The sequence below is a fragment of the Cardiocondyla obscurior genome, linkage group LG06, assembly GCF_019399895.1.
Source record: "Cardiocondyla obscurior isolate alpha-2009 linkage group LG06, Cobs3.1, whole genome shotgun sequence".
NCBI lineage: Eukaryota > Metazoa > Arthropoda > Insecta > Hymenoptera > Formicidae > Cardiocondyla > Cardiocondyla obscurior.
In genome coordinates, this window is record NC_091869.1 from 6,997,835 (window position 1) to 7,024,419 (window position 26,585).

Consider the following 26,585-nt stretch of genomic DNA (forward strand, 5'->3'; position numbering starts at 1 on the left):
ACTGGATATCAAAACTGTAACGCCGGCCGTATCCTGAGAATATTTTTTTGCAAAACGGGTGAGTCCTCTTGTTTTTCCAGATACTTTAATGCGTTTCTTTATAAATAGATTTTCTTTTTTTTTTTTTTATTAAAAAATTGTCAACACAGAGGTATTGAATGCTCCGGTATTGTCGCATCGAGCGCATTTACACGCCCGCGAATGTATATATGCATCGACTGGTATTCGCGATGTATTCTTTATATTCAAAACAGCCCTTTTCAAAATGCAAACTTTGTTTTATTTCCACTTTACCCGAATATCTTTGAACTCGCAAGTCGCGAGATTCTAGAAATAAACGACGACGTTGAGGAGGTCGCATCCGACGCATTTTGACGAGTATCTATGTCTGGAAGAGAAATGGCATATTAAATACAGCGTTTCCAACTTTTTTTTTCGGGATTAAAATGTTTGACGGTGTAAGTGATGCAAATACACACGTGATACTGCGATTCAAAGTGACAGATTATGATTACCGTAAGTCAACGAATAATCTTTCTTTCTGCAGAAAAAATTTGTCAACGCCGCGCGTAATTCCTTGTTAAATGCAAAGTAAATCCAAGGATTAACACAACTCGTGAGACTGTTTAAGAGACTTAGAATAGTGAAAGCAGCCCCTGCAAATTATAACACATAACAAGTACAATGAGATAAGAATTAATAAATAATTTAATGCCCTAGAGAAAACGTTAGAGCTGAAAAGTAAATACGAAAGATTTCGTGCTTTGTATTCTAGAATAAAAATTTTTCTCTGCAATAACGTAAATTAAGCCAATACATATAACAATAAATTAATATTATAGATTTGAAACTTAATATTATAAATTATACAGTTAATTATAATTTTTTTTTTTAAAGATATTAATTCGAGTCTTTTTAATATTAATAACAGATAATAATTTTTATTAAATTGTAGCTATTATTAATTTTTTTATTGTAGTTTGACGTTTGATACGATAATTACCCGTGAAAAATGGTGAGCTAGTTGCTTTAGAATCCCATGTCGCCCATAATTCGCAACCGATAAATGGAATATTGGTAACGATGTATAAAGTGACAACGATAATCATTTGTTTTACAGTATTGATCATCGCCTTGGAAATGACGGGATCTCGAAATCGCTGACAGAAACTGGGTTTATTACTTCTCTTAAGATCAGCAACCCCCGAAATTTTACTGCTCGTCCATATCGACATGCATATTCTCGAGTAAGTATATACGAGCACTATAAAGGGTAACAGGAACTGCGTAACACTATACCTATAATTAAATCCATATATTATATCGCTTAAATTAATCAGTGTTATTACAATTATACGTAAATTAATTAATTAACGTACATTAGTCAATATTAAAAATATACGTAACAAAAAAAAAATAACATGAAATTTATATTTTAAAACAAGATAAAGTGTAAATTACATATGCGAGTGGATATTACCAAGTAATATAAGCTCTCTCGCCGTATTCCTGGTAAAAGGTGGCCCAGCACTCCCAAACGCCGGGCGATATTTCCGTGTACGAGAATATAAAGATCTAAAATTATCAAAAAGACTTGTAATTTGCCGCGGGAATCGTAACGACGCCCGTCACCGTGACGTGTTTGTAAAACTGGGTCAAGAAAAATTCGCGACGCGGCATAAACATATTTATAAGCGACAAGCTCGGTGCAATTAGCGATTTCATAAATTAGCGCTATTGGATTTGCGCGCGCTGTCTGGGCGGGATAAAAATTAATATCTCAAGTAAACCGATCTACCCTCCGCCGCGAGGCAGGGTGGGTTTGCGAGCCGCGTTGGCGGATATGCCGGAATTAAATTTTCAACGGACCTGCGGTACGCACAGCACAGCGGCGAGCACCCACGATCCGTACACCATCATTTTCGATCTTCGAGACGTGCTGCAGTAACTGAAAGGGTGGCAGATGGCATGGTATCTGTCCATCGCGGTCACCGTCAGGATATAGGAACTGAGATACAGGCCGAACGGCTGTCCGTACTTGATCAGTTTACAGACCACCGGTCCACCCTGGAATCTGACGGGCGGTATCGTCAGCTTTGATTAATCAGTCGTCTATATCGCGTTTTTTAATATGAAAGAATTCCGTGATAGAAGCGAAAGGGAGTACGTCGATAAAGCATTAGCGTTCGGTGGAAAAAGCACTCGTCGTTTTATTTGTCAAGTGAATGAAAATGCGAATACTAAGTAGAAAAGTGAAAATACCGATGTCTAGAATTAATCGTAGATTGAGACGAAATTTTTTTTTTTTTTTTTTTGCGATATCTGGAATTAATATCGGGGTTAATTAATATCTGATCAGCGATATTTGTTATTTAAAAACTGTTTGATATATGTCTTTTCTAAATACTAATTTATTGGAATTTTGCTAAATTTACATTTGAGTGGAAACAATATGAAGTACACGTTTACGGTAAATTATTGATTAAAATGGCAGATGAGGTATTGGGCAATGAAAGGCAAACGTTAAAAGAGCTTCTGTCTGGATTAATCCTATCATACATCGTATATCTTGATGGGTAAATATAATTTCCTAGCATCAATCAAAGTGTCAATATCCACGATTATGGAAAAAATACAAAGTGCATACCGCTTTCCTTAAAACCTGTTCTGCTTTTAGAACTTTGAGATGATAAGATTTATTCCCCGTCAAACGCGACATGATTACGTCGCGATATAATAAAATAATAATAAAAAAAAAAAAAAAAAAATTTTTGAGTCTTCTAAAAAATTACGTGTATTGCGAATGTTAGTGTATTCTCAGCTTGAGAATTGGCAATATAATTATATTTATAATACTTTTACTATAAATATGAAACTCGAACGCGATCTCGATTGATAAAATTTTTTTTTAAGTTTTAATGCACATCCATCTGGTTAGAGATAAACGGCACAAGGATCTCTACAATTAATAAAATTATTAGAAAAATGGTTATACGTAGATTGTCAAGTTTAACATGTCAGATATTCTTTTAACGCTTATGAATCGCACGCTATTTTTTCGGACGCGTATTTCTGTTCAAATAAAATAATCGATGCGAGATAAATAAAAGAAATGGCACCGGCGTGTTATCGTGATCGACATCGTAGATGAACAAACGCGAGCTCTTCCCCGTGGTATCGCCGTCTTTGGTATTTACGTATCGGCTAACGAAGGCTCATTAAAGAATCATAAGGTTAGCCGGAATGATGGTGCAGTTTACCTGAACGTTATGTCCCAGGCGAGCTGCGGCAGAATGTCGAGCAGACCCGTCAGCAGGTCGGCCACGCTCAAGTGCAAAATGAAGAGGTACATCCTGGTGAACTTCCGTCGCTGATAACGTCGGCGGACGTAGAGGGCCAGCAGGATCAGAGTATTGCCGACGAGGGTGACGAGGAACATGCTGGTTAGCACGGCAATTTCCCACCTGGCGAGATATTCATCCCTCGCGTCGTTCGGCGGCCACTCCGAGGTTGACGAAACGTTCAAATCGCGCGACATGTCTCCGCGGCACTCGTTTCGCGGGCGGTTTTCCCGATTTACCGTTTTGCCATTTAGACCGGCACTCGCCCGGCGAGGGAAAGGAAGAGGAAAGAAAAAAAGAAAAAAAAGAGAGAAAAAAAAAAAGAAGTGGCAGGGAAAAAAAGAACGTTCAAAGATCGTTCATGCGAATCCGCGCCTGCTACGAGCGCGCGACGCGAAACTCGCGCGCCGGTTGAATATTCATACGGACTTCCGGTTTGTTAACGATAGCATGACAACGCTCGTTCTTCCGCGTGGTGACGTGAAACGTCTTTTCTGCAGAAAGCCGGACATCACGGTACGCTGTCGACCGGGCTCAGATTTGCGGCATCCAGAAACGAAATCAGGGTTTTACTACGCGGGCAGAAAAGCGCGGCTGAATGTCGAGGATCGAAATGCGCACCAACGTAATCCTTAAAACCGCGTAAGCGGTCTCGATGCGCGAGTTTTGCACGCAACGTTGATACTGCGCTCGGTTCGATCGCATCGCACCTCTCTTCGAAGCTGAGGAAGCGGTGGAAGGATTGGCGAGTCCGACTAGGTAGGATATGAAATAAAAAACGGTGCTACGTGAGAGTACATGGAGTTTTATGTATTATAGAAATTATATTTCCGCGTGTGTACAATTAAAATTTGATTCCTTTTGACAGTTTTATATAAATAAATCATCGTAATAAAAAATAAGCATTTTAAGTACTGATCGTATTGATGTATGACGCGACTTTTCAAATTGTCGATTTTTCAGGCAAAAACAAGCACGATGAAATGGAACAACACGAGAGTTATCGCTAAACTGTTGTATGAATAAATGAGAATCTTCTATTTTTGTATTATCAGTAATGTACTTAAGGCCATTGTTACGTGTTAACAAGAAGATGTTATACTAAATTATAGTAAAAAAACTATTACAGTAAAAAAAAAAAGGAAAAAAACTGAATTTATCAAATATAAAGATAATTGTAATATTATTATTCGTTATTTCTGCTGATAATATTACACGTGCCGGTTGCGTCGATAAGGCTTATTTTAAAATAGTGCTTATCTAGATAATAAAACATACAGTGAATATGATTATAATATGATATAAACAGATAATCGATTTTACGACTTATTAATTATGTTAATATAGGTAGAATATTATAATAAAAATCATCGATTCTAGGTCGACAAGCTCTGCTGCATCTGCATGTTATTTGTTACCCGTTCTTAAAGTTAGACATCAAACACGTGTGCGTTTATTTACGGAATAAGCATATTTTTATATTTGCAATCAATGCAACTTGGTTCGCTTTTTTTTTTCTCTTTTAAAAAATAATCGCAGATATATGTAAGACGTCTGCGATCGTCTACGCACTTCGGCGATATCTGTTTCTTACGTTGACGCGTGGAAGTCGAGCTGTAATTATGTACATCAATCGGAGGTAACACTTTTATGATAATTACGATAACACGACGCTGTCTATCCGGTTAATAAAAATTTGCCGCTAACGATCTTATCGATTGCCATGCGGAAGCTAGACTTATATCGATAATTGTGAGACGCGTAGCGCAATCTGCTTGTATCGTCGAAAACAGTTTGTAATTATTTATAAGAGCATTGAAGTACAAGAGCGTTAAAGTGAACGGTGAACTTTTTTTTTTACGAGTTATTTATCGTCATTCATCGTCGTTCAAGGCTTCGTTGAAATTAACGCTTCGCAAAAAAACGTTGCTCTTCGACAATATGATATACGGATCTCGCTAATACATTTTGACTCGCGGCAAAAATAATCGGTATTCCATTTTTTGTTTTCTTTTTGTTTTTAGTGATTATGAATAGATACTCTTTATGAATTCATACGTCACATTCTAAGCTAAAAGATCTTATCGTTGCTCGATTAACAAAAAGTTTTTATATTTTTTTTTATATCGAGTATTACGTGTCAGCTTAAACTTATTTGTTTGTGTCGGCGTAATCATGAGAAATTACGTTGTTTATATTTTTGTGCAGTATATAAAAAAAAATTAATTGCCAATTTACATGGCGCGCTTTTAGCCGAAGAGGCACAACATCTTTTTGCAAACGCATTTTAATATCGACCGCACAGACAGGTGCGCGAGCATGACTTGATGATTGACTCGCGACTGGGTGGCTGTAACCGTATAATTAATTAGCGAAACGCAATCTCGATGTAAATGCGTTCATGTGCGTCGGTTAATGATCGTGCGAGCTAAGCGTGATCGCGACAGCTTCGAACGTTTGTTTGATCAAAGTGTACGTGCGGCTCGCGAGTTTATAATGCGCCGTATGGCATTGAATTGTTAAACAGTCCACTTAAATAGACATATGTGACCTCTGTATTTACGCGGGTCGCGAAAAACGTGCCTGTTGAAAGATCTTGATACGCTACAATTGCAAACGATAGCGCAAGACGTATTTAAAGCCAAGACATGTATCCGCTCTTCTCTCATGCTGATAATTATCGTTAGGAAATTTAGAATTCAATAGAAAAAAAAGAAAAAAGAAAAAAAAAGAAAAGAAAAAGAAAAAAAAAAAACTTGGAAGCTGCGGCATATGCCGGAAGCTGACGTTCAGAAGCGTCATTTTATATAAAGATATCGCTGCTCGCGATTCGTGACGTCGCAGCATCCCTTCGACGGGTGTCGCGCGTAATCGTCTCGAGAAGGCAATCAGATGACCGTTCGATTCTCATAATTTATTCAGCTACCGTTCACCGAAGAGCACCGGGATCGCGCGATATCTCCTGCGTTTCTGCAGCCGGGCGAATACGGTGCTTCCGTGCCCGGACCGGTCTTTTCGCCGGCGCAGCAAGTAAAGACGTTTATCATTGTCGACGCCGCTCGTCGCCACGACGTCGTTCTCGGTTATTACGGGTTATGAGCGTCAGCGGAGGCGTGCCGGACCGGTCGATATGAAGGGAGAAAGTGATGACCTCGACGCGCCCGCGCTGGAAAAGCTTCATAAAGTAAATTACTATGTGCCGCACGTACATCTTATGAGGATTAAGGAGGGACGTATCAAGAAAGACCCCCGCCGTCGAGGTCGGCGCCTTGGTGGACTTGGTTCGCCACCCCCTTCATTTCATTCCCAACGTAGTCGGCCGGGATGCTTGAAAATCACGATGCTTCCTCCGGCCGGTGTATCCCTCCTCCCCCTTTTTCCCCCCCGGCTGTACGTCCGCCGATAAAGAGGGTGGGCCGAGGGCTAGGGGCTGAAACTAAGCGGAGTAACTCGTATAGATTACAACGTTAAGCGTCTGATAAATTTCATGTCCGGGGCCTCATTGGAATTTTTCTCGCGTAAGGACGCTAGAATTTTGCGAAGCGCTCGCGGCTTTATTCCCTCGCCGAGGATTTGCGACGTCCGCATGCAAGACATCTTCTTTACGTCAGTAAATTCGAGCAATTTATAGTCTGTCCCATTGCCATTAAGATGCAGACGAAAGATTTGAATAAACCGTGCGGTTGAACTCGAAGTAGAAAATGTTCGAGTTTCAAGTTGGAATGGAGCTGACGGTCCGTCTGTTCGATTGAATAGAAAGCCCGTGCAGCTGAATTGTTCGGATACCGAGATAAATTCAAGCAAAAATAATGCACGAAGGTGAAAAAGAAAGTTAATGAGTTTTATTTACTTTTGTTTTATTTTAAACTCGCGAAACACGTCAGATCTAAGGAACCGAAGAGTTTAAATTGGTGGAGTGTCGCTTTAGATTTAAACAATTTGAAACGTCCGGAAATGCTTTTTCATATTTTTGTTTACCACCGAAATTGCTGATTTACATAAAAAAAAAAAAAGCGATATTTATATGCACGTTAATATTTATTTAATTAAAATAATTCAGATAAAAAATTGCTTAAATTCAACTCGATGTATAATAGAACCAATTTTATATAAAGACAGCATCACAAGATTATTGTATATTAAATTAAAACTGGAAGAGCTTTTTAAATTGTCGTCCCGATTACTCGCGAACAATAGTCTAGCGCGAGCAACTGTTCGAGTACTCCTCTTTCTCTCCTGTTCTTTATGCGACGTTTTTAAAGTGAAACGTCGAAGGGAATAAATATATACATCCTCTGCCTCTTTCCGCGTGAATGTTATTTCACGACAATAGCTTTGAAAGCTTAAGTTTTATTAGTTTCTGCATTAATGCTGCAGAAAGTGAGCCGTGATAAAGTCGAAGTTTCATTTATAAGGAGTTTCTGCCTTGTTATAACGTAAATATCATTAGCTACCGGACGGCCGTATCGATGAGCGTGTTTCGAATATTATTGACAACGAAAGTTAGCCAGACATTACGTTTGTCACGCTTAAATGACACTAATCTAAGTATCGCGACGCCCGCGAATTATTGATAGCACTGTCCGATGTGACAAAGTTTGACGTCCAGCACTTAAGTACACGTCTCGAGGCAACGACCGTGCTATCTTTTGTTTCGCGCCGCTTAATTTGCTCACAATGGCGTTTAGATAGAAATCCAATAAATCAAATTCGGCCTCTTTGTCACGTCCGTCCACGGCGAACGTCGAACGTTTGTCTTTACTTTAACTCACTGGCAAAGTACGGTATAGACCCTTTTTTTTCTCTTTCTTTTTTTCTTTTTTTTTTTTTTATTCCACGCACGCGGATTATCACGATCTTAACATTTTACTTCCGCTGCGCGAGACGCGGCCCGAGACTCGGGGTTTTCATAAGACATAATTAATTGCAAATACGAGGAAGGGTACGCGAACGTAGTAAAGGTGACAGCGGTGGAAGAACTAAAGACGACGGCAAATATTGACAGATAAAAGAAGAGACCGGACCGGAGGGCTCGCGACGTGGCTGTGTGTGCAGTTTAATATTAAAGCTAGACTTTCTTCCGCCACCCTCGGAATTTGCCGGGGCGCGCGCTCGTTTGTATTCTCTCCATTGAACTTGGGCGCGTACTCAATACGCGATTGCCCCGTAAAACTTTTAATTACGGAGACTGGAATTAATATCGCGCCGTGACGGCAGCTATACGTATATAAAATGATTGTTAGACAGATTATAATAAAGCAGCGTATTCCCGTGTCGCCGGCTCGATTATTGATCGTCCGTACGGTTATACGGCTGGCTTTTCAGTCCGTATATTTCTGCTAGAATGCACAATACTTGGACTATTGCGTCTATAAACCGCGTAATCGGCCAACAATTTAGACGGCACAATTATAACGACTCGCCGGCAATTAACAAATATATTTTAGAGCCACGGGAACGTTATAATTAATTTGTACCAACTTTGATGAAAAAGGTATATTCTTTTTGGTTGGCCACAAGTAAAACATTTTAATTAGTGGAGGAAAGTACTTTTATTTAATTTTCCTCTTGCCTTTTCATAAAAATCTGTCGAGCGGTTTTCTATCATGTTTCCTTCCGTCTACCTTGCTTACATCTACGATCAAGCATAAACATTGCGCCGTTACGAAGTTTCCGAGAGATACTCCTTATAAATGAAACTTACTTGTCCCATGGGCTTCAATTTCAAACTCAAATTAGTGATTAAAATTACCAAGAAACGCGCGCGCACACGCACATGCTCACACACACATAAACACATGAAGATGAAGGGAAAAAGAGACAGAAAAAGACAATTATTTCTTATTTCCGCGTTGTTACGTTAGCTTTTTTATCTAAAAAATCATTGGTGTTATTCGTGAATTAGATGTTAATCGTGAAAAAATATACTCGAGCGTCAAACAGGACGATCTCCTATTTTGCAGCAAGACGCCTCGAGCTCGGCAAAGTCATAAAAAATCGTATTCAGAACTCGGAATCGAGATCAACGCATCAGAAAATCAACGCGAGAAGGCGACAGCGTTCAGTTGAAGATTCGACCTATTGCTGTCTCACTCGCTCACCGCGGTTCTCTCTGTTCCTCCAAGGCCCGAAATCTCTAGCGACCATATTAGTTTCATTGCGGAGACCCGGGCGTGAGGACGTTATGCTAATCACTCCGCAATTACTCGTATTTTTCGACCGCGGATAGGAAGCTTTCGCATACATATAAGTGTCGACGTTGTCGACTCGGGTATGGACAATCATTTTCTGCAAGCTAGAACTATCCCAATCGTCGTTCTGGGCTCAGTTTCGTGCATCAAAAAAGTGCTCCGGAACAAGGTTACGTTAGCAAGCGGAGCGCACCGAGCGTCCGACGTGAATTGCGCCGCGCGTTCGGCGTTACCAACCTGCTTCAATTGCCACCTGCTTCAGCGACGTGCATTACTCGGACATTTCCGAGCTCCGGCTCCCATTACAATTTTTTTCGGCAAGTTCCGGTAACTGCAATTGCGCGGGAAGAGCGGGCAGAGAACCGTACCTCGCTCATCTTCTTCGTCGCGGCCGGGATTCTCATCCAGTTTCAAAACGAGTGACTTGAGGAACTTGAGGAAGATTAAGTGCGCGGGAAACATTTCGTATCGCGATGCTCGTCTCGTTCGCCGCTACGGTGCAAATTATCGGGGTCGTTCTATTCCGCCGACGAGAATCAACCGAAGAATCAAAGGAAAGTGACTCTTGGACTTCGCGGCCAGTTTCTTGTGACGGGATCGAGGACAATCCGATGGAAGTAAGCAACGCCGGGAATGATCGTTCGTCGCGCTTCTTAAGTTAAATCGTAAAATAATCGCCGCGATAATCCACCGTCGTTCTTTCGGCCGTTCGTCTCTCGAGTGTTAGTGATTGTGATTATAAAAAAAAAGCAGAGCAGTGTAATACAGAGTCTAGTGATGTGAAGTGCTGCAGTACATCAGGATAATTTGGATTACTACCACGAAGGACAGGCAGGAAGGAAGGAAGGACAGGAAGGAAGGACAGGAAGGAAGGACAGGAAGGAAGGAAGGAAGGAAGGAAGGAAGGACAGAAAAAACTCTACCCTAACCTAACCGAAAGCTACAAATGTAAGTAAACCGGCAACACGCCGTATATTACTCAATCATAATTAATATATAAAATTTATTATCATCGATTAATGTCCTCTAATTATAATAACGCGCGCAAATTGTTTCTTCTGGCATCAATAAAATCCGCGCGCAGAATCGATCGGTGGAATTAAAGGACGTTTCTCGCGCCTGCAAAGATGTCGTTTACGTATAACGAAGCGGAAGCGTAACATATGTCGACCGTACGGAAACTCGAATACGGTTACTATGATTTCACGCAGTTACGGGGGGAGAGATGTGACTAATTAGATAACTCCGCCGAACTTCACGTGTTTTAATAATTTCAACCGAGATTCAATAGGGGAAGCCCGCGCAATAATAAGCACGCTTATATTCGCGTTCCGGTTGATGACGGATCTCGTGCTCGCACGCGAGGCAACTAAATTGGCCAAAGTTACTGTGAATTTCACGCCCCGGTGTAAAGCAGCTCAGAAGGAAAATTAAAGAGGATGCGACTGTGTGCCGGGGCGAAGCACGCAAGAAGCGGACGAAGAAAACGTAGCGCTGTAATTTCGCGCTTCGTAAGCTCCTCTAGACAGACCACGACGTACTCGCTCGCACGACGTACTCGGCGTCGGACCCGGCAAAAACCGGTTTAGTAACCGAGGTTTAATTGTCTGTCTTCGAAGGTCTAATAGCTCTCTCTCTCTCTCTCTCTCTCTCTCTTTCTCGCGCCTGTCTTAGTCAGATAACGAAGAAATTAATTGTAAATCGCGGACGCCCGTGATTTCTTTTCCCCGCCGAGCGCTTGCGGAGAAATTAAACGGACGGGATCAACATTAATCAGAACAATTGAATTAATTATTACTCAAGTTATACAACTTACATTATTAACGAGATCTCGGCTACACTGCGCTGAAAGAGATAATTAAAATCAAAGCGCTGTTAAAGATGGTTTAATTCTCCTGAATACGTATATAATTATTTGTAGAGCATTATAATTGTATTTTATAAGTCGTGCCCTTAAAAAAAAAAGAAAAGAAAAGAAAGAAAAGTAAAAAAAAGAAAAACGGAAAAGAAGAAAGATCAGTGTCGAAAGAGAATTCGGAAGCGTACGCGAAATGTAGTTAATAAAGGTACTTCGTCATATTTCCAAGGGCTCTTGAGTTTTCTTCCAAATGTTTACGCAGCACCGAAGCGAGCAGCGCGCAAAGACGACAACGTGTTGTACGTGTACGCTTTAAAACGACAACATTTCTCGCACAAGTCAGGAACCAGAGAGACACATCACTATTAAACTCTCCGTCCCGAGTTAGACAAAAATGTGTATACGCGCACGGCTTGCTCTTGTTAAGCGTGCAATAGGCAGCCCGGGGACGCTTAGTCCGCATGGGGCAACAAAACACACGGGAACTTCTAGGGAACTTCCGACCGTGGCTTGAAATCTTGTTAAATAATTTAGCTCTTTTGTGTACCCTCCTCCAGCCTCTTCCTCAAGCTTGCTGCACGCCCGGGTTCTCTAAATGTAAAATACGCATGACTAAGCTCTTTATTGTGACTTGATATCCCATTTGCTGAAAGCGCTCTGTTGCAATTGGGATTAATAATCTCTCTCTGTATCGTGGACTCCCTTTGCCCCTTTGTCCCGTTATGCCGCCGTCGAAAACTATTACGTGGCCGAAAAAAAAAAATAAAAAATTCGCGTAGCTTTGACAGAGACGTACTTAGAAGAATTTTATAGCATAATGGATGCACTTCACTTTTAAACGATTTTACGCGAGCACGAATGTCCGCTTCAATCAATCCAATAAAATTAATTCAACGAATGGAAAATAGGCGCCGGGCTTGTAAGTTGATAGTATATTTTACAATAGAAAATATTTTATTATTCATATGTGAGATTCATACGCCGCTGCGCATCGCTTTTATTTCTTTATGAAGCAGATAAAATGTCGGAAAATAGCAGCACGCGCGTCTGTAAAAAATCATTCTTTTTTTCTCCTTCCGCCCAGCATTCGAGATTTCCGCGAGATGCGAAAGAACTCGCGGAAGTGGGCTGGTTTAATTGAAGTTCGCGCGAGTTTAGTCGCGCTAAAAGGGTGCTAACCCCGCGAGGCAGATGAAGAAACGGCGGCTGACGTCCGCGAATAGCGGAGGTGACATAAGGGCCGGGCGCAAATAAGGGATGAACCGTCTCTCAATGGGAGTCGCGGTTCGTCCTCGTTGCATTTAAGTATAAAGTTACTAATGGATGTAGCGGGGCGCGCGACACAAACAGCTGGTGGGTATAGCTGATGACAAACGCGGTTAGCGGGCGACGGCGCGACTCGTTGGTTAGAAAAGCGGAAACAGCCAAGTGCCGTACGACCCATTCGTCCACTTGTAATCTTCAAGTATCGCGCTGGTATCGGCGAGTTACAAAGGCTCGGCGGCTTACCGCGAGATTTTTTTATCGCGCCAAACGTTAGCGTTTCATTTTCCGCCGCAATCACGCCGCGAGCCGATCAAAGGTCGAGAGTGCCACGCGGGGGATATACGCGCATGCATTTGAAGCCTAATTTGAAAACTGGCGCAAGTCAAATAAAAATTATTCCGCGCGCGGGTGCATATATATCTGAATTTAACGTGCGTTTATCCTCCGTTATAACTTTGCCGTGAGATTCTTCTAAAGTTCTCGGTGGTACGGTGGGCGGGGTTAGGGGGAAGGAGGGGGAGGAGAAAACTTTTCCGCCGGTAATTTCGCAGTACTTTGAGCGGCACTGCATTATTGCTACTCATACGCTGCATTCGCGGAACCGCGGTAGGAAAGTTACCCCCGGGTAATAGGAGCGGCCGTCTATTAACAATTCCGTATATACATTTTTGGGTCACGAGTAGCAAGATAGAGACTGCGGCGCTATTACGCCAGTCCGCCCGTTGTGGCGTAGATGCACTAAGAAGCCAGTACCGACGGGCCAAAATGAGCCCAACACCCAAGCCTAAGCTTCATTAAGAACTTACTCGACCGTCCAATGGCCGTGTTTGTTCACTGAAGTTCCGGCGACGTGGTAAGGGTCTAATACATGTTTACACACGAGACGACGACTTTACGTCGTTGTCCCGCCATTTACATTATCCGACGCGGTGGCCGCTCACATTACGGTGTAAGCCGGCGTTCTTTAAAATTTAATTACGCGACCGCGGCCGACTTTGAATGAATCTCCCGTGAACTTCGAGTAGGTGTGGCGCTCTCATTACGGGTCTTAAGAACGCCTAAGAGCTTCCATTATGTAAGATTTTTTAAGTACCGGCAAAGAGAAAGGAGGACAGGAAAGAGAGGAGGGAGGAGAGAGAGACGGAAAAATTAAGTTGCCGCGGCGTCGCTAAGTACGCTTAAGCGTCCGTAAGGAAAAATGGAATAAGAGCCACATCTCAGCTTTTTCGAAGTCCTTAACAAGCGCCGCGAAAAAGGCCGTCGCACAAGGTGCTCGATAAATTACGCCCGCGTTTCGAAATTCCTGTCCGACGTTCGCGCAAGACGGAAGAACGAAGCGATTAATGAGAGCACCCCGTCCGCCCCGCCCGGGTCTTCGCGCGGGAATCGCGAGAGCCACGAAGACGGCGCAATCCAATGAAACTGTCGTTTACGTATACGTGAGCGGTGTGTCGATGCCACCGATCGTCTCGAGATACATCGATCACCCCTCTCAGCTTCCCGCGTCAAGATTCCATCGAAAGGTGAAAACCCCTTCGCACCCCTTCGATTATTAGCGGAGGCTCGATTCATTCGCTTTTCTTTTTTCGAAGTCTATATAGATTTTTTTTTTTATTTCTTTTTTTTTCTGATTTTTAACGAATTGTATGGAGGCAAATAAAATTCTATTTGCACGTGTATGACGTTGCGATTGACGACTGGCGAATATCTTTACAATCAATGATTATTTTTTGTCTGTAAGCTTTATTTCCGGATTTTCTTTGTAAAAGTTATTGAGATTTTTGCGTTGTATAAATAGCCGCGAGCGCATCCGCGGTGACGTAGTTGAAATTGCTCGATAGCTATCCCCCAAAGGAAATTTTCATGCGCGAAACTCTTTCCCAGTAATTGAGTCAATATTTTCTCCCTGACGTTGAAAAAGTTTTAATCGCCTTGTCGGGTGCACCTGAAATCGATAGCGACAAAGACTCGGCAATATCGTAATCGTGCTAGAAAAAAAAGAAAACAAATCTTTAATTTTAATAGATATTTTTAAAGCGGATTTTTAATGTACTTAGAATTGATTTTAATATATTCCTAAGAGAAAAAAAAAAGATAACGCAAGCTTGCGTTGCATCGAGCATAATATATGAAACAAAGAGAAAAAAAATTTCTGAAACCGTATCTTGAAGCTTGCATCCAGAGAAGTTTTTAGAAGTTAATATTATCTCTCAACCGACTAAAATAATAATCCCTTTATTTTTTTTTCTTTCTTTTTTTTTTTCGACGCCGGTAACTTTCTCAATTCGCCAACAGACGGTGAACTTTGTAACCTTAAATGTAGCCGTGTCACAAACATTCTGCAAAACCATTGCAAAACAAAGTTAACAGCGCGGCCTGATTAATTTTTAATTTAAACTGAATGTCTACATCCGAACAATGAGCTCTGGCTTATTTTTCATATCCGAACGATCGCATAGATGTCCCGAGTTCCGGGTTTGCATATAAAATTTTAAGAGAGAAGCAAAAAATTAAAAAAAATTTATTTCGTTAATCTGATTTTGCAGCTAATTATTAAATCGCGCAGATTAAATATGTTTTCTTAACTTGTGACTAGCTTGGTAGTAGCCATAAATTATAAGAAAGTATTTAGTGACTGTCTCCAAAAAATTAAGTTGTCATTAAAAAAAGAAAACAAAATCTGTCTAGTATCGATCGTTAAGTCACCGTCCAGCGCGGACCCATGTATCAAAATAGATATCTAAACGTTTTTGTCCGCGTACTTGTTTACTGTTTTGGTCTGACCTTACGCAACGCTCGCTCGACTGCCGAAATCGCCGGGCAATCCGGTTCTTGCCGTCCGCTGCCCCCGCGTCTTCCACCTCGCGAACTTGGAATGCGAGGACCTGCCGGCCAGATATAAACACACGCACTACTTACTTACACTACCGCGGCGGTCGACTGCCGAATTCGCCCGGCAAACCGGTTCTTGCTGTCCGCTGCCCGCGCGTCCTCCACCTTGCGAATTTTCGAGCGCAAGGTGCCGACTAGATGTCAACACACGCACGTACTCACACTACCGCGGCAATCGGCGGACCCGGCGCCAAGCGGTCTCGGCAGTCGAGATAGATCGCGTTGAGATAGATCAACACGTGCAATAGACTAGTACGCGGCGAAAAACGTTTAGATATCTAGCTTTTCTAGCTCGTTATTAGTTAGTAACAATGAGTGTTAGATTTCTGGCTCAGTGCTGGACAGTTTTGGCGAGCTAATTATTAGGTAACGGTGGGAATCAATTTCCACTCGGGTGCGTCTTATACATAATTAACATTTTCCACGCGCGCCTCGACAAGGGCGACGATGGGGACTCGATATCGCGAAGGGGTTAGATTAAATCGAGGACGATTAACGTTCAGTTCGGGCGGCGCTACGTAGGATTGTAGTAAATGAATCACCGGGAATCGTATACACCGGTATTATGAACGACAAGGGGGTGCGTTACACGCTCGTTCGCCACCGCAACGAGCGACACGGGCAGAAGCGTGCTTGTAAATTTGACCGCGATATATTCGCGGCAATGGTGGAGCAATCAGGTGACAGCGTCGCTCGTCTGAACGTAATAAACGATTTAAGTTGGATCCATTGTCGATTCGACTGCCGCTTCTCGCTCCTAAACAGATCTCGTGTTCGATTTCACGCCGATCGTGTTGCGATTTATATCTAAGCTTTTTTTTTACACATGCCCATATACGTTCTGTCTACACATATTTTTAATATTGCTCAAAGTAGCAAAAAAGAAAAACCAAAAAAAAAAGAAATATAGGTACGTTTGTAAATGCGAATAGCTTTCGCGCCGACATTTCGGCGTCGTGCATCTTGCGTCTGGACCGTTTACAAAACTTTCTCGACTACTGCACAATACGTTTCTCTTCGCGGGCGAGAGAAGCGCGGTCGCGATGATATACTCCTCCGAAAACACTGTGCATCCCGACATCGGTCGGCCCGTGTCGAGTGCATGCATGCACAGAAGGGCCTAACATTATATATTTATACTCGTAAGCCAAGCGTTTCCTGGATATTTACGACAGATTGTCCAGTTAAGCGGCTTTTACAGTTCCGATATTCTCGAAAGAGTCCGCATTCGACGAGTCGTCGCTCGCCAACGCTCACGCGACGTGGAAAATATATATTTTTGTGCGACGGGGTAGCGCATAGCGAGCATTACGCGTTCGTAAAATCAATCGCGTAGTCAATATCGCGGCGATCCGCCAACTTAGCGATAACAGCCGGCGTTGTAACGACCGTGCGGTTGTCGTGGCTCGTGAAACAAAGGGAAATTCCACGTTTCACAGGGAACGGTACTTCTGTTCAAATATGACGACCATTAGTCGTTACTTGAGGCTGTTTGTACTCGAGCGTAACATCGATAATGACATCGATATCGGCGTCGCGGAATGCATGAGCAAAGGTTGGCTTATATGTACTCGCATGTCGAATATAATGCGGAAAACATGGTGGAAATAGATAAAAATAGACGAAAATGAAACAGACAACCTTTTCTCTGCCTTTTTTTTCTTTTTTTTTGCCAGGTAAATTTTTGCAAAAATTTTTAATCAAAATATTACGATTATAAATATTTTACTTCTCACCTCGCGCGATTGTAAAGTCGTGAATTATCATCGTTCGCCAATTAAACGAAATAACGAGGTTTATCTTGAGGAAACGCGAATTGTTTTAGCTTTTGTGATAAACTATATAATTGCTATTGCGGGATTAATTATCGATAACGAGACGTAGATAAGACAAAGTGGCAATCTTCGTTGTCTCGACATGTTTGCCGCGAAAGTGGACAATCCCGCGATATTACGTGGCGAACGGCGGGACCGTTTGTGTTCTTCGTTATTGCGCATTCATCCTTCGTCGAGAGAGAGAAACGATGAACGGCAAGAATACGTCGCCAACAGTATTCTAGCAGCTGTTATTAATCCACTTGTTTGTCACAGACGCTTATCTTGTACGATTCTCTTCATCCCTTTGCGGATATTTCCTCTTCTTTTCGTTACTTGCAGTCCTACGCGTTGTACTCCCGCCAGTTTGTTCGCGGCGATTACAGAAACGTTGCATTTACATCCCGGAACAATTCCTTTTCTGTGGTATCTTCAGCAAATTTATGACAACCGTGGTATCATCTTGCGTGCCGTATCGCGTGTATCTTTTTATTTATCGTTCAAACAGACATTTACGCTCATATTACGTACATTGATAAATATTCTTTTTTTTTTTTTTCTTTAATTGAATAATTTCAGTTGTTAAAGATTTTAATAAAATTTATGTGATCAAAGAGTTACACGCGGTATTTGCTGTTTTTATCGCATACAATTTACACCTTTTTATCGTTACGTTTGTTACCATCGGTCCGCGAAATCGCAAAAAGAAAAAAAAAAGTGTCTTACTTGATTAAAGCACGGGTGAAGAAGCGTTCTCGCACGATTTAATGGCTCTCCTTGGTGCAGTAAAAAGATTAAAGGGGTTAAAGAGAAAGGACATATGGCCAGTGCACGTTTTTTGGGGACCAGTGGACATATTTATTTCTCCACCCTTTATCTTCGCACGCTCCGGGCACCGATAGCCACAGGACGTTCTGAAGCGGCAGACTAGCCGTAATCGATCGGGTCGAGCCAGTGATTAGCGTGTAATCGAATAAGGCCGAGCGATCGTCGATTAGCGATAACCGATAGCCATCCCGTTAGGTAACCGATAAATTGCTGCACACACTCACGTACTAACATTCACGTGCTGCTCCGGGTTGCTGTGTAACCCGAATTGAAGGCGGAAGAGAAGCGGAGGAGAGAGAGAGAGAGAGAGAGATAGGGAGAAAGAGAGCGAGACAGAGAGATAGATAGATAGAGATAGAGAGAGAGAGAAGGGCACCGAAGTTGGGACCCCCTCGGATTCTATAGCGAAGCTGTAAGTCGGCATCCGACGACGGAGCAGCTGCTGCGGGTGCCCCGTTTAATATTCCGCCTAATTCAGCAAATAGCAACGCAATGGGACGCAAGGATCTGGCGATGGATTGCCCGAATTGTTCCCGCTCAACGCTTTCGCATTTACGTCTCGCGAAATGGACATCACCCATGGTGTCAAGATTGATATTCAGGTGTAAACCAATGAATCGCTTGCCAGTTTTGATGGCAATGCAATACTCGAACTACGTTCGAAATATTGCCTGTAATATTAGGAAAAAAAGATATTCGCGAATATCTCGAATATAGTAAATCAATCTTTTGCATTTATTTTAATTTTTTTAAACACATATTTTAACTCTCTCTTTCTCTTTCTTCATCTATTTATCTAACTAATATCGTACCTATCTATCTCATATATTTTTTTAACGAAGTAATGTGAAAAATTCTATTCGTCGCGATGGAGTTTCCTCGGGATGCTTCGACTGACAAAAATTGGTCTACACTTTAACGCCCGCAGATTAACAGAAAATTTATCACGACGATTTATATACGCGCGGTTTAAAGGGCGAACTCGCGAAAAACAGGGTAAAAAACGAACACGACGGGCCGGGATACACCCTCTTACTCCCGGGCGCGCGGTCCGTTATGGAGAAACCTGTAAGAAAACAGGAAACCGACTAGCTCACGCTTCTTCGACGCTTCTGGTAAAAAGGAAGGAAAAGTGCTGCCAGGGGAGAATTTCAGTTCCTTCTGTTTGCTGTCCCTAAGGGACGCGTAAGAGGGACGACGGTTAAACGTTTCACGTCGACAGTTCTCGCGCAATCCACCGCATTTATTGGTAGGACGGCGTTATTTTGCCTGTTATCGCGAGCATTATGACGTAAATGTGTATTATATTGCCTGACTTTAAAGTAATATCGCTATTCATGGAGCAAAAATGGATGTTATTTCTACCGCTGCTTAGCATTTTATTAAAATATCTCTAACTTTTATTATTTGGTTCTCGTACCAATCTCCTCCACTTTATTCCAATAAGATTTTCTGAATCGTAGGAATTTCTAGCTCTTATATTAAAACGTGCCTTATTTCTTTTTTTTTTTTTTTTTCTTTTTACTTATTCTTATTTCTATAGATGTAGTGGCTAATAAATACGTAGGGTTGCGTGTGTAGCATCACGGCTCAAAGGAATTCACTTGTAAATTCACGTCGCGAGATAATGGCAGGAGCAGAGAGACGACAAGGCCACACGCTGTAATTCCGCCTCATTGTTTCCCAAGCACGGCGCCGGCGGCAGCCGATGGAAATTTAGTTTTTTCCCACACCCCTTTCCCCCAGTCCCACCTTCTCCCTCGCCCGGCCTCGTCGTTCCTCTTTTAAACTTCATCTTCCTCGCTCTCTTTTCGTTGCACTGCTGGCTGATCTGTGTGGGAACAACTATTAGAACTAGAACTTCGCACTGTCGATAGGTCAATATTTGAAATTCATATATCAAGAGAAAATAAAATCGAAAAAAGAAAAGCGTATATTCCGTTTGCATCCAAATATGTAAAATTGCGACGGCCGAAAAAGCTTTATTACATTTTAATTCTGAAAACGAAGAGAGGGTGAACTTTTATATTTTTGCCAAGCGCATCGGAAACTGCAAATATAAATATAGCTAGTTACAATGTGCTATCGGGAGACCGAAAACGGGTAGCTAAAGGGGGCTGAAGGGGATCTATTCTATCCGGCGGTTCATATCTCACCTCCTCGTTGCATATAAATTTTCTTTCCCTCCCACGCTCTCTCTCTTTCTCTCTCTCTCTCTTTTGCCCTGAGCCACTTTTTCCTTTTCCTCGAATTTCTCTGTACGTGTGCGTCGGAAGAGCGGCACGATGTACCTACGACGAAGGCGATGCGATTTGAAATTCAACGACGCCGGACGCGACGCGGGTTGCGCCGCTCGTCCTTCTTGTGTCGGACCATTGTTCTGTTGCCACAGCTGTGGGTACCAAAGCTATCGCGTGTCCTCGCGAGATGTACTATCCTTCCGGTTGGATTCCGCGGGACTGCCGTTACCGAAGTACAAATGTTGCTGGTGTCGCTCGGACATTTCGTGCGCGTCGTCGAACGAGTCCTCGGGGAATCGAGCATTAAGAAGCTTCAAGCATGCAAATGACGCAAAATGTATGAATCAAATTTTAATCATTCAAGAACTACGACATGGATTCACCTCCGAAGCTCGCTTATTTATTAAAATGCATTGCAGCTTCTTTCGATAACACATCCGGAGTTTCTTCGTGCACGTTCGTAATGGATAACTTTCCTCCTTCGCTGCTTAAAAGCTAACTTCATCGCCATTTTCTGCTCATATCCCCACTGCGCTGAAGTTTTCTTTTAGGGAAGGGCGTTACTCACGTCACTAAAAAAAGTTTTTCAGAAATTTATAAGATATGAAATGGTATGGACGTGAATGTCTTGCGCCATTATTTAATAATGCACTCGTCTTAAGTAGCTTTTCATAGCTTGAACGGTCTGTAACAATTTAAAGTATCACACACCATTAAAATTGTTTTATAATTAACGATAATTTTAATTAAAATCTGTTTAAAGTAAGTAAAATTTTATTATGGGAAAAAAAAATATATATTTGCGCTATTCTTTCTCACTTATATATCTTTACATAGTCGTTAACGTATACAAGATTGAAGATTTTTCAAGTTCTTAAAAGCATAGTTAATTATTAATTTTTCAATTTTTAAAGAGGGTCCGCGTTCTTCTTGAAAACATAAATTAATAAAAAATTCTGTTCCAAATTTGTGACTTATATCTCCCGCGAGAAATCACCTGATTATGCTTTCATTAATATGCATGCATGACCTTTCAAAATGTTAATTCTGATTGATGCTATTAATCTTCACCCTGCCCACACAATTTCCACCCTGCAAAGACTTTGAATTTCCAATCGTCCGCGTCGTTTGTTCATTCGTTGATTTACAAGGATCATTTTTGATACCGGAGTAGTCACGTACGGGCGGCAAAATAAATTGCAGCGTGACGTGTAACGTTTCTTTCGTCATCATAACCGGCCGAAGCAGAACTCTTTTCTTCAACTTCGAGCTTTATTGCATTAGCAATGCAACGTCGATCGGGTGGTGCGCTGGGAGCAGATGGTCTTTCGTGATATCGTATCGTCTTATCTAACGTCCTTGGCACGAGTTACCGTGCAAACGAGATTAAGGATAACGAGGACGAGAGTAAGAATGGTAGGGAGACGCACGAGGTCGAAGGGGGATGAAGGAAAGGCAGGGAAGCGAGACGGTTTTCTTCGGGCGGTACATCTTCAGCTACATAGTTACTAAAGTTAATGGAAAGAAGTCGAGGCAGCTTCTCGCGCATTAACAATTCGAAAGGCCCCTGTTCCCTCTTCCCCGCGAGCCTCGCCTCTCGCCCTTAGCTTTCTTCTCCTTGGCTTTCTCGTCAAAGTCGCGCACTGCTCGCCGTAAAATTCCCATTCGAAATGTAGAAAGGCAATCGCGACGGCACACTTCGCCTCTCTCCTCACCGGTTTAGCACCGTTTCGCGTTTCGTTAGCGCCGTAATGGCTGATGAATAATCCCCCGGCAAATGAATTAAGAAAAAAGATGTCGCCGAACGGGTCACGGCTTCCTTCTCCCTTCCGTCGCCGACGGTCGGTTTCTCTTACCCTCTTTAAGTTATAAATTTCCGGGGTATGCCAGCAGTTAATAGAGACAATGAGAAAATGAGGTGGCCCGCTATTGTTGAAATATCGCGCTCGCCACTCTCGTAAATCTCAGATTCATCTTATTTAAGCGCGAGGCACGTTCAATGTCACCCTCCTAAATAATCTTTTTCGCGCTTGGAATTAATTAGGTTGCCGTGCAGGCCGGCGTTATGTCACGTTCCTACGGAGACTCGACGCGGCGTGATACGCCTTTTTGCAAAAAAAAAAAGGATCGCGTAGCTTTTAACTTTTTAAGGTAACTTTAGCGAATTACAAAAAGTATTTTATTTGAATTCACGAGGCAACAATGAACTCGACATCATGTATCCCGACGACGATTCGCTTCTCTTTGTCAAGCGTAAGACAGATGTGCAAACTGATTGTATTTAGGAGCATCATTAAATCTGGTAGATGTAAAAGTATATGATCGAACGCTCTTAATCTTTTTCGTGGCCGATTGCGCGGCGGGGAGAACCGGCGCAATTCCTTCATCCCTCTTCATTAATTATACAGCTCGTTTGGGGAGTTAATTGCTGCTACGATACGTGTGAAATGTTAATGATCCTGGCGACGTGACGACAACGTCAAGGTTGACACTGAGCTTCCACGTTGACGCGAGAAACACTTGAGTTTCAATCTGACTCGTGTAAAAAATTCTCAACTTTAAATTAAATACATTAATGTAATGTAACATTGATACAAAAAAAAAGAAAAAAAAAAAATAGGCGGAAAAATGAGATTAGCATTAATTCGTATAATAGAATATAATAAAACCGACACAGCGTATTACGAGGACAGGAAAATAATGTGTAATAACGATAATTCTTCTCCATTTAAAATATAATATAAAAAAAATTACATTAATCTAGAAATTACAGAGCGCGCATTTCGCACGAATCATTTACTTTCGCTTTTTTTACGTTAAAAAAAAACTGATTTAATAAAAATAAAATTTTATCTTTATATTAATTTAAATTCATGTCTACATTAATATGTTTTATTTTATGTTACAGTCACCGGCAGAACTGTACAACTCCGCTGAAGCTCGTACAGAGATTGGTAAGTCGCAAGATTTTTTTTTCGTAGCTTGTAATTTTATTCGAGTCGTATATCGCAATTTTTTCAAGAATCCTTTCACAACATTTTCGCAGGACGTTTCAGTCGTTGCAATAGATTATGAAATATTAGGAGAAAAAAAAATTGATGCAATTCTCGATGTGCTCGACAATACGTTTCTCTTTTTTCCTTGCGATGAGTTACGTCTCGCGTTACTGATTCGCAGAGAGTGTCGTTAAAAATTGATCCGTCGGAGTAAATGCCGGATGGAGTGAACAGGACGGTTCGACGGTTTTTACACCGGATTTTGGTATCAGGCAAATCCCAGATGCGTCAATAATCGACGTACCCATCGTTCACCGTAGCAATTTTACGAGCCTCGTTATCACTCGCGCGGTTCGACGCGACGGTATCGCCGAAAAGCCTCCTCCTGCACGCACCCGTCCACGGACAGCTGCGGTTCCGAGCCGGGACTAATTCATGGATTCGGGAGAGATTAATTGGCAAAGAATTAAAAGTGTCGCGCGCCGTCGGGTTGTCAATGTCGATATTACACGATGAAAGAAAGCTTTTTTTTTTCGATTGTCCATTGACAGCGTGATATAGAGCTAACCTACTTGTTTGAACTTAGAAAAATAACACGGTGCTTAATTACATATTTTTAAAATTAACACGATACAAAAGAGATTCGAATTGAAAGTGTAAAAATATGGAAATATGAAACGATAATCTGTGACGAAATTAATTTTGTTAAGTTGTACAAAAAATTGTCATAAGATAGGATTCTTATCTTTTTTATTAATTTTTAATTATATTAAATTTTTAATTATATTAAAAATAATTTCTTTTTGCTCAATGCGCTTAAAATGTATTAAAATATTTGTCTTTCGAAATCAATATATAATATTTCATACTCAGATAAGAATGTCACGTTTTGTATGGTATTATAAAACATATTAAAATATTTTTACACAATGAATTTTTTAACGAGCTTAAAGTTAATTCCTCTCGGGGCAGCGAGAAGAATTTTCAGAGAATGATTAAAATTTCAAAGGCCACGTTATAATTACACAATACGTTCGACGTTATTGAAATTTTATCTAAAAAATTCTAAGGAGACATTTTTACGAATGCATGCAGACTCGCCGGTGCGATTAATAAAAATATGTAACGCGTGTAAGTGAACGAGTGACGTGACGCGTACAGAAATAGAGCAAACGATATTTTCTTAAACATAATTCGATCCGGGAATGATGCATCGGCCAATTCATCATCGTATTTAGTCGCGCTGATCGTTGTAATGGACCAATTTCTATTACCACACACGCGGCTTAGTCTTGTCAATTCCTCGCCGATTTTCTTTTCGGCGCCGTCGAGCATTGTACGTACGAGTATATCCGGCTGTTTAACCGCGCAATGGATTATACGAACGTGAGATCCGAACTAATGCCGAGTGTTCCGGATCGCCGATGATTTTCAGCCGGATAAACTGGCCGAAATGCTCGGCGGATGGAAGCGACGCGGGAGAAAAGTTGCGAAAACGATCGTCCCGCGCGGCGCATACTGTTCATGACCGGCTCGAGGAAACTTTGATCGTTCGGGACAAAGCGAATTCCAAAAAGGAAGCTCGCGAGCAGGGAAGGAAAGGGGGATGAAAGGGACAGGGGGGGAGGGCAGGGGAAGCAAGAGTGGAGGCCGTGTCGCGAGAAAAATAGAGAAACACTTGTACGCAAGAACGAACGTGACCCACCCTCTGGGATGTTCCGAACTTAGGCAATAAGGCGACAGTCAGTTGCAGAGGGTCGTGCAGATAGTTTCGAAAACTTGCTGCACGGCGGCAGCCGTTCTCCAGCTCCTACATTTCGGTAATAATCCGCTGCTATTTATTAACCTATTCTCTTGATTCGCCGTCTGTTTTCTTCCACCTCTCCTCTCAACGTTTCTCACCTTCGTTTAGCGAGAGCGATCGAAGGAAACTCCGCGCACAAGGCACACCAACTTTTCAAATATTAAAGTTCATGGGAGTACGTAAAAAAAAAAAGAAAAGAAAAGAAAAGTAATTAGAAATTTGAATCGTTATTTTCTCATCACCAAAGCTGATTGTACGTTGATGATAACAAGGAATTATTATTTTGAAAAATATTGTTTTAAACTCGTGAACATTATTTTAAATTTATTAATCAATTCTTGCAAGTTCTTTTAGCCACGCTGCCATTTTACAAGCAAATGCTTTCAAAAATGCGTATTTCGTATGTTACGTACTTTTCCGTACCTTTTTTCGATGCCGCATCTTATTTCTAATCCTTCCGTGTTTTTCACTCGCAACAGTTTGACTCTTTGATCTTCTTGAGACACTTACCCGAAATTCGATCCTCGACGCGTGCAGTCGATTCGCGACGGTGCACGTCCTTCGTAACGGCGAAAAAGAAATTAGTTCCGACTACCCGACATTTCCTCCGAATACCTAAATAATTCCACTCTCGAGTGTCGGGCGTAACAGTCAACAAGTCATTACTAATTTTACGCGTTAATAGATATTCACAAAGTTATGTAGCTGTAAATGGAGCACAACCCTTTTATTCCTTGCCGGCTGGGGGTCCTTTTGTTCGCTTCTTGTTTTTTACCCGTGGCGTAATTTTTATACGGTCATTATCGCCGTTAAGGGAAGCACGTGCAGCCGCACCTTCTAACGGAAAGTGGAAAAGGTCGGTAAAATGAGAGTCGCGCGATGTCTGACGCGGGAATCTGAACAAAGCAACGTTGTTTCAAATAATTACAAGTCGTTCTCGCAAAAATGGTTTTTCGACCCTTGTCAAAAATCGCTTTCGTTCTTCGCGTTTTAAATATAGGCTCTGCTCTGCCGCCAAATCCAACTGCCTTATATATTTATATAAAAAAAGAAATATATAGAAAACTGCATAGATGCCAGACGGATAAAATATTGGAAAAAAAAAATGGGATCGCGGCGTTTTGTTATGCGAGAATATTTTTTACAATTCGTACGCACACATCTGTTTTATCTGCGCCAACTTTTTTATTTAAATAATAACAGTGCGGCCTTTTGCACAATATTGCAGGAATTTATTTTGTCTGTAATTCTAGATGTTATTTTTATACCGACGTTTCGTTTCGAACAACGTGTTTTCGCAGTGATAAGCCTTTGAATTCCGATAATTCATAGATCATCTTCGAGAGCGTGGCGAG

General features: G+C 41.7%; 1 protein-coding gene and 1 long non-coding RNA gene across 4 annotated transcripts; one reads left to right on the forward strand and one right to left on the reverse strand.

The window, feature by feature from the left end:
• Positions 1-257: 257 nt before the first annotated feature.
• Positions 258-3,849, reverse strand: Akhr (Adipokinetic hormone receptor). Of its 3 annotated transcripts, none has more exons than XM_070658200.1 (6): positions 3,261-3,849; positions 1,870-2,074; positions 1,481-1,575; positions 1,004-1,299; positions 516-656; positions 258-388 (listed from the first exon to the last, which is right to left on the reverse strand). In XM_070658200.1, the coding sequence occupies exons 1-6, from the start codon at positions 3,536-3,538 to the stop codon at positions 291-293; spliced, it is 1,113 nt and encodes a 370-aa protein (XP_070514301.1). In that variant the 5' UTR covers positions 3,539-3,849; the 3' UTR covers positions 258-290. The 3 variants fall into 3 exon arrangements, with proteins under 3 accessions (XP_070514301.1, XP_070514302.1, XP_070514303.1); XM_070658201.1 differs by having other exon boundaries at positions 480-656; XM_070658202.1 differs by lacking the exon at positions 516-656.
• Positions 1,117-5,906, forward strand: LOC139103486 (uncharacterized). Its single transcript, XR_011545906.1, has 4 exons — positions 1,117-1,247; positions 3,279-3,443; positions 3,842-4,100; positions 4,305-5,906. It is a non-coding gene; the product is annotated as an uncharacterized lncRNA (long non-coding RNA).
• The last annotated feature ends 20,679 nt before the right edge of the window (positions 5,907-26,585 follow it).

Coding starts and splice junctions, on each gene's coding strand:
- Akhr (XM_070658200.1), bottom strand. CDS start 3,538: ATGTCGCGCGATTTGAACGTTTCGTCAACCTCGGAGTGGCCGCCGAAC. Junction 2,075..3,260: donor GCCTGGGACATAACGTTCAG/GTAAACTGCACC, acceptor ACCGCCCGTCAG/ATTCCAGGGTGGACCGGTGG. Junction 1,576..1,869: donor CTGTGCTGTGCGTACCGCAG/GTCCGTTGAAAA, acceptor TGATAATTTTAG/ATCTTTATATTCTCGTACAC.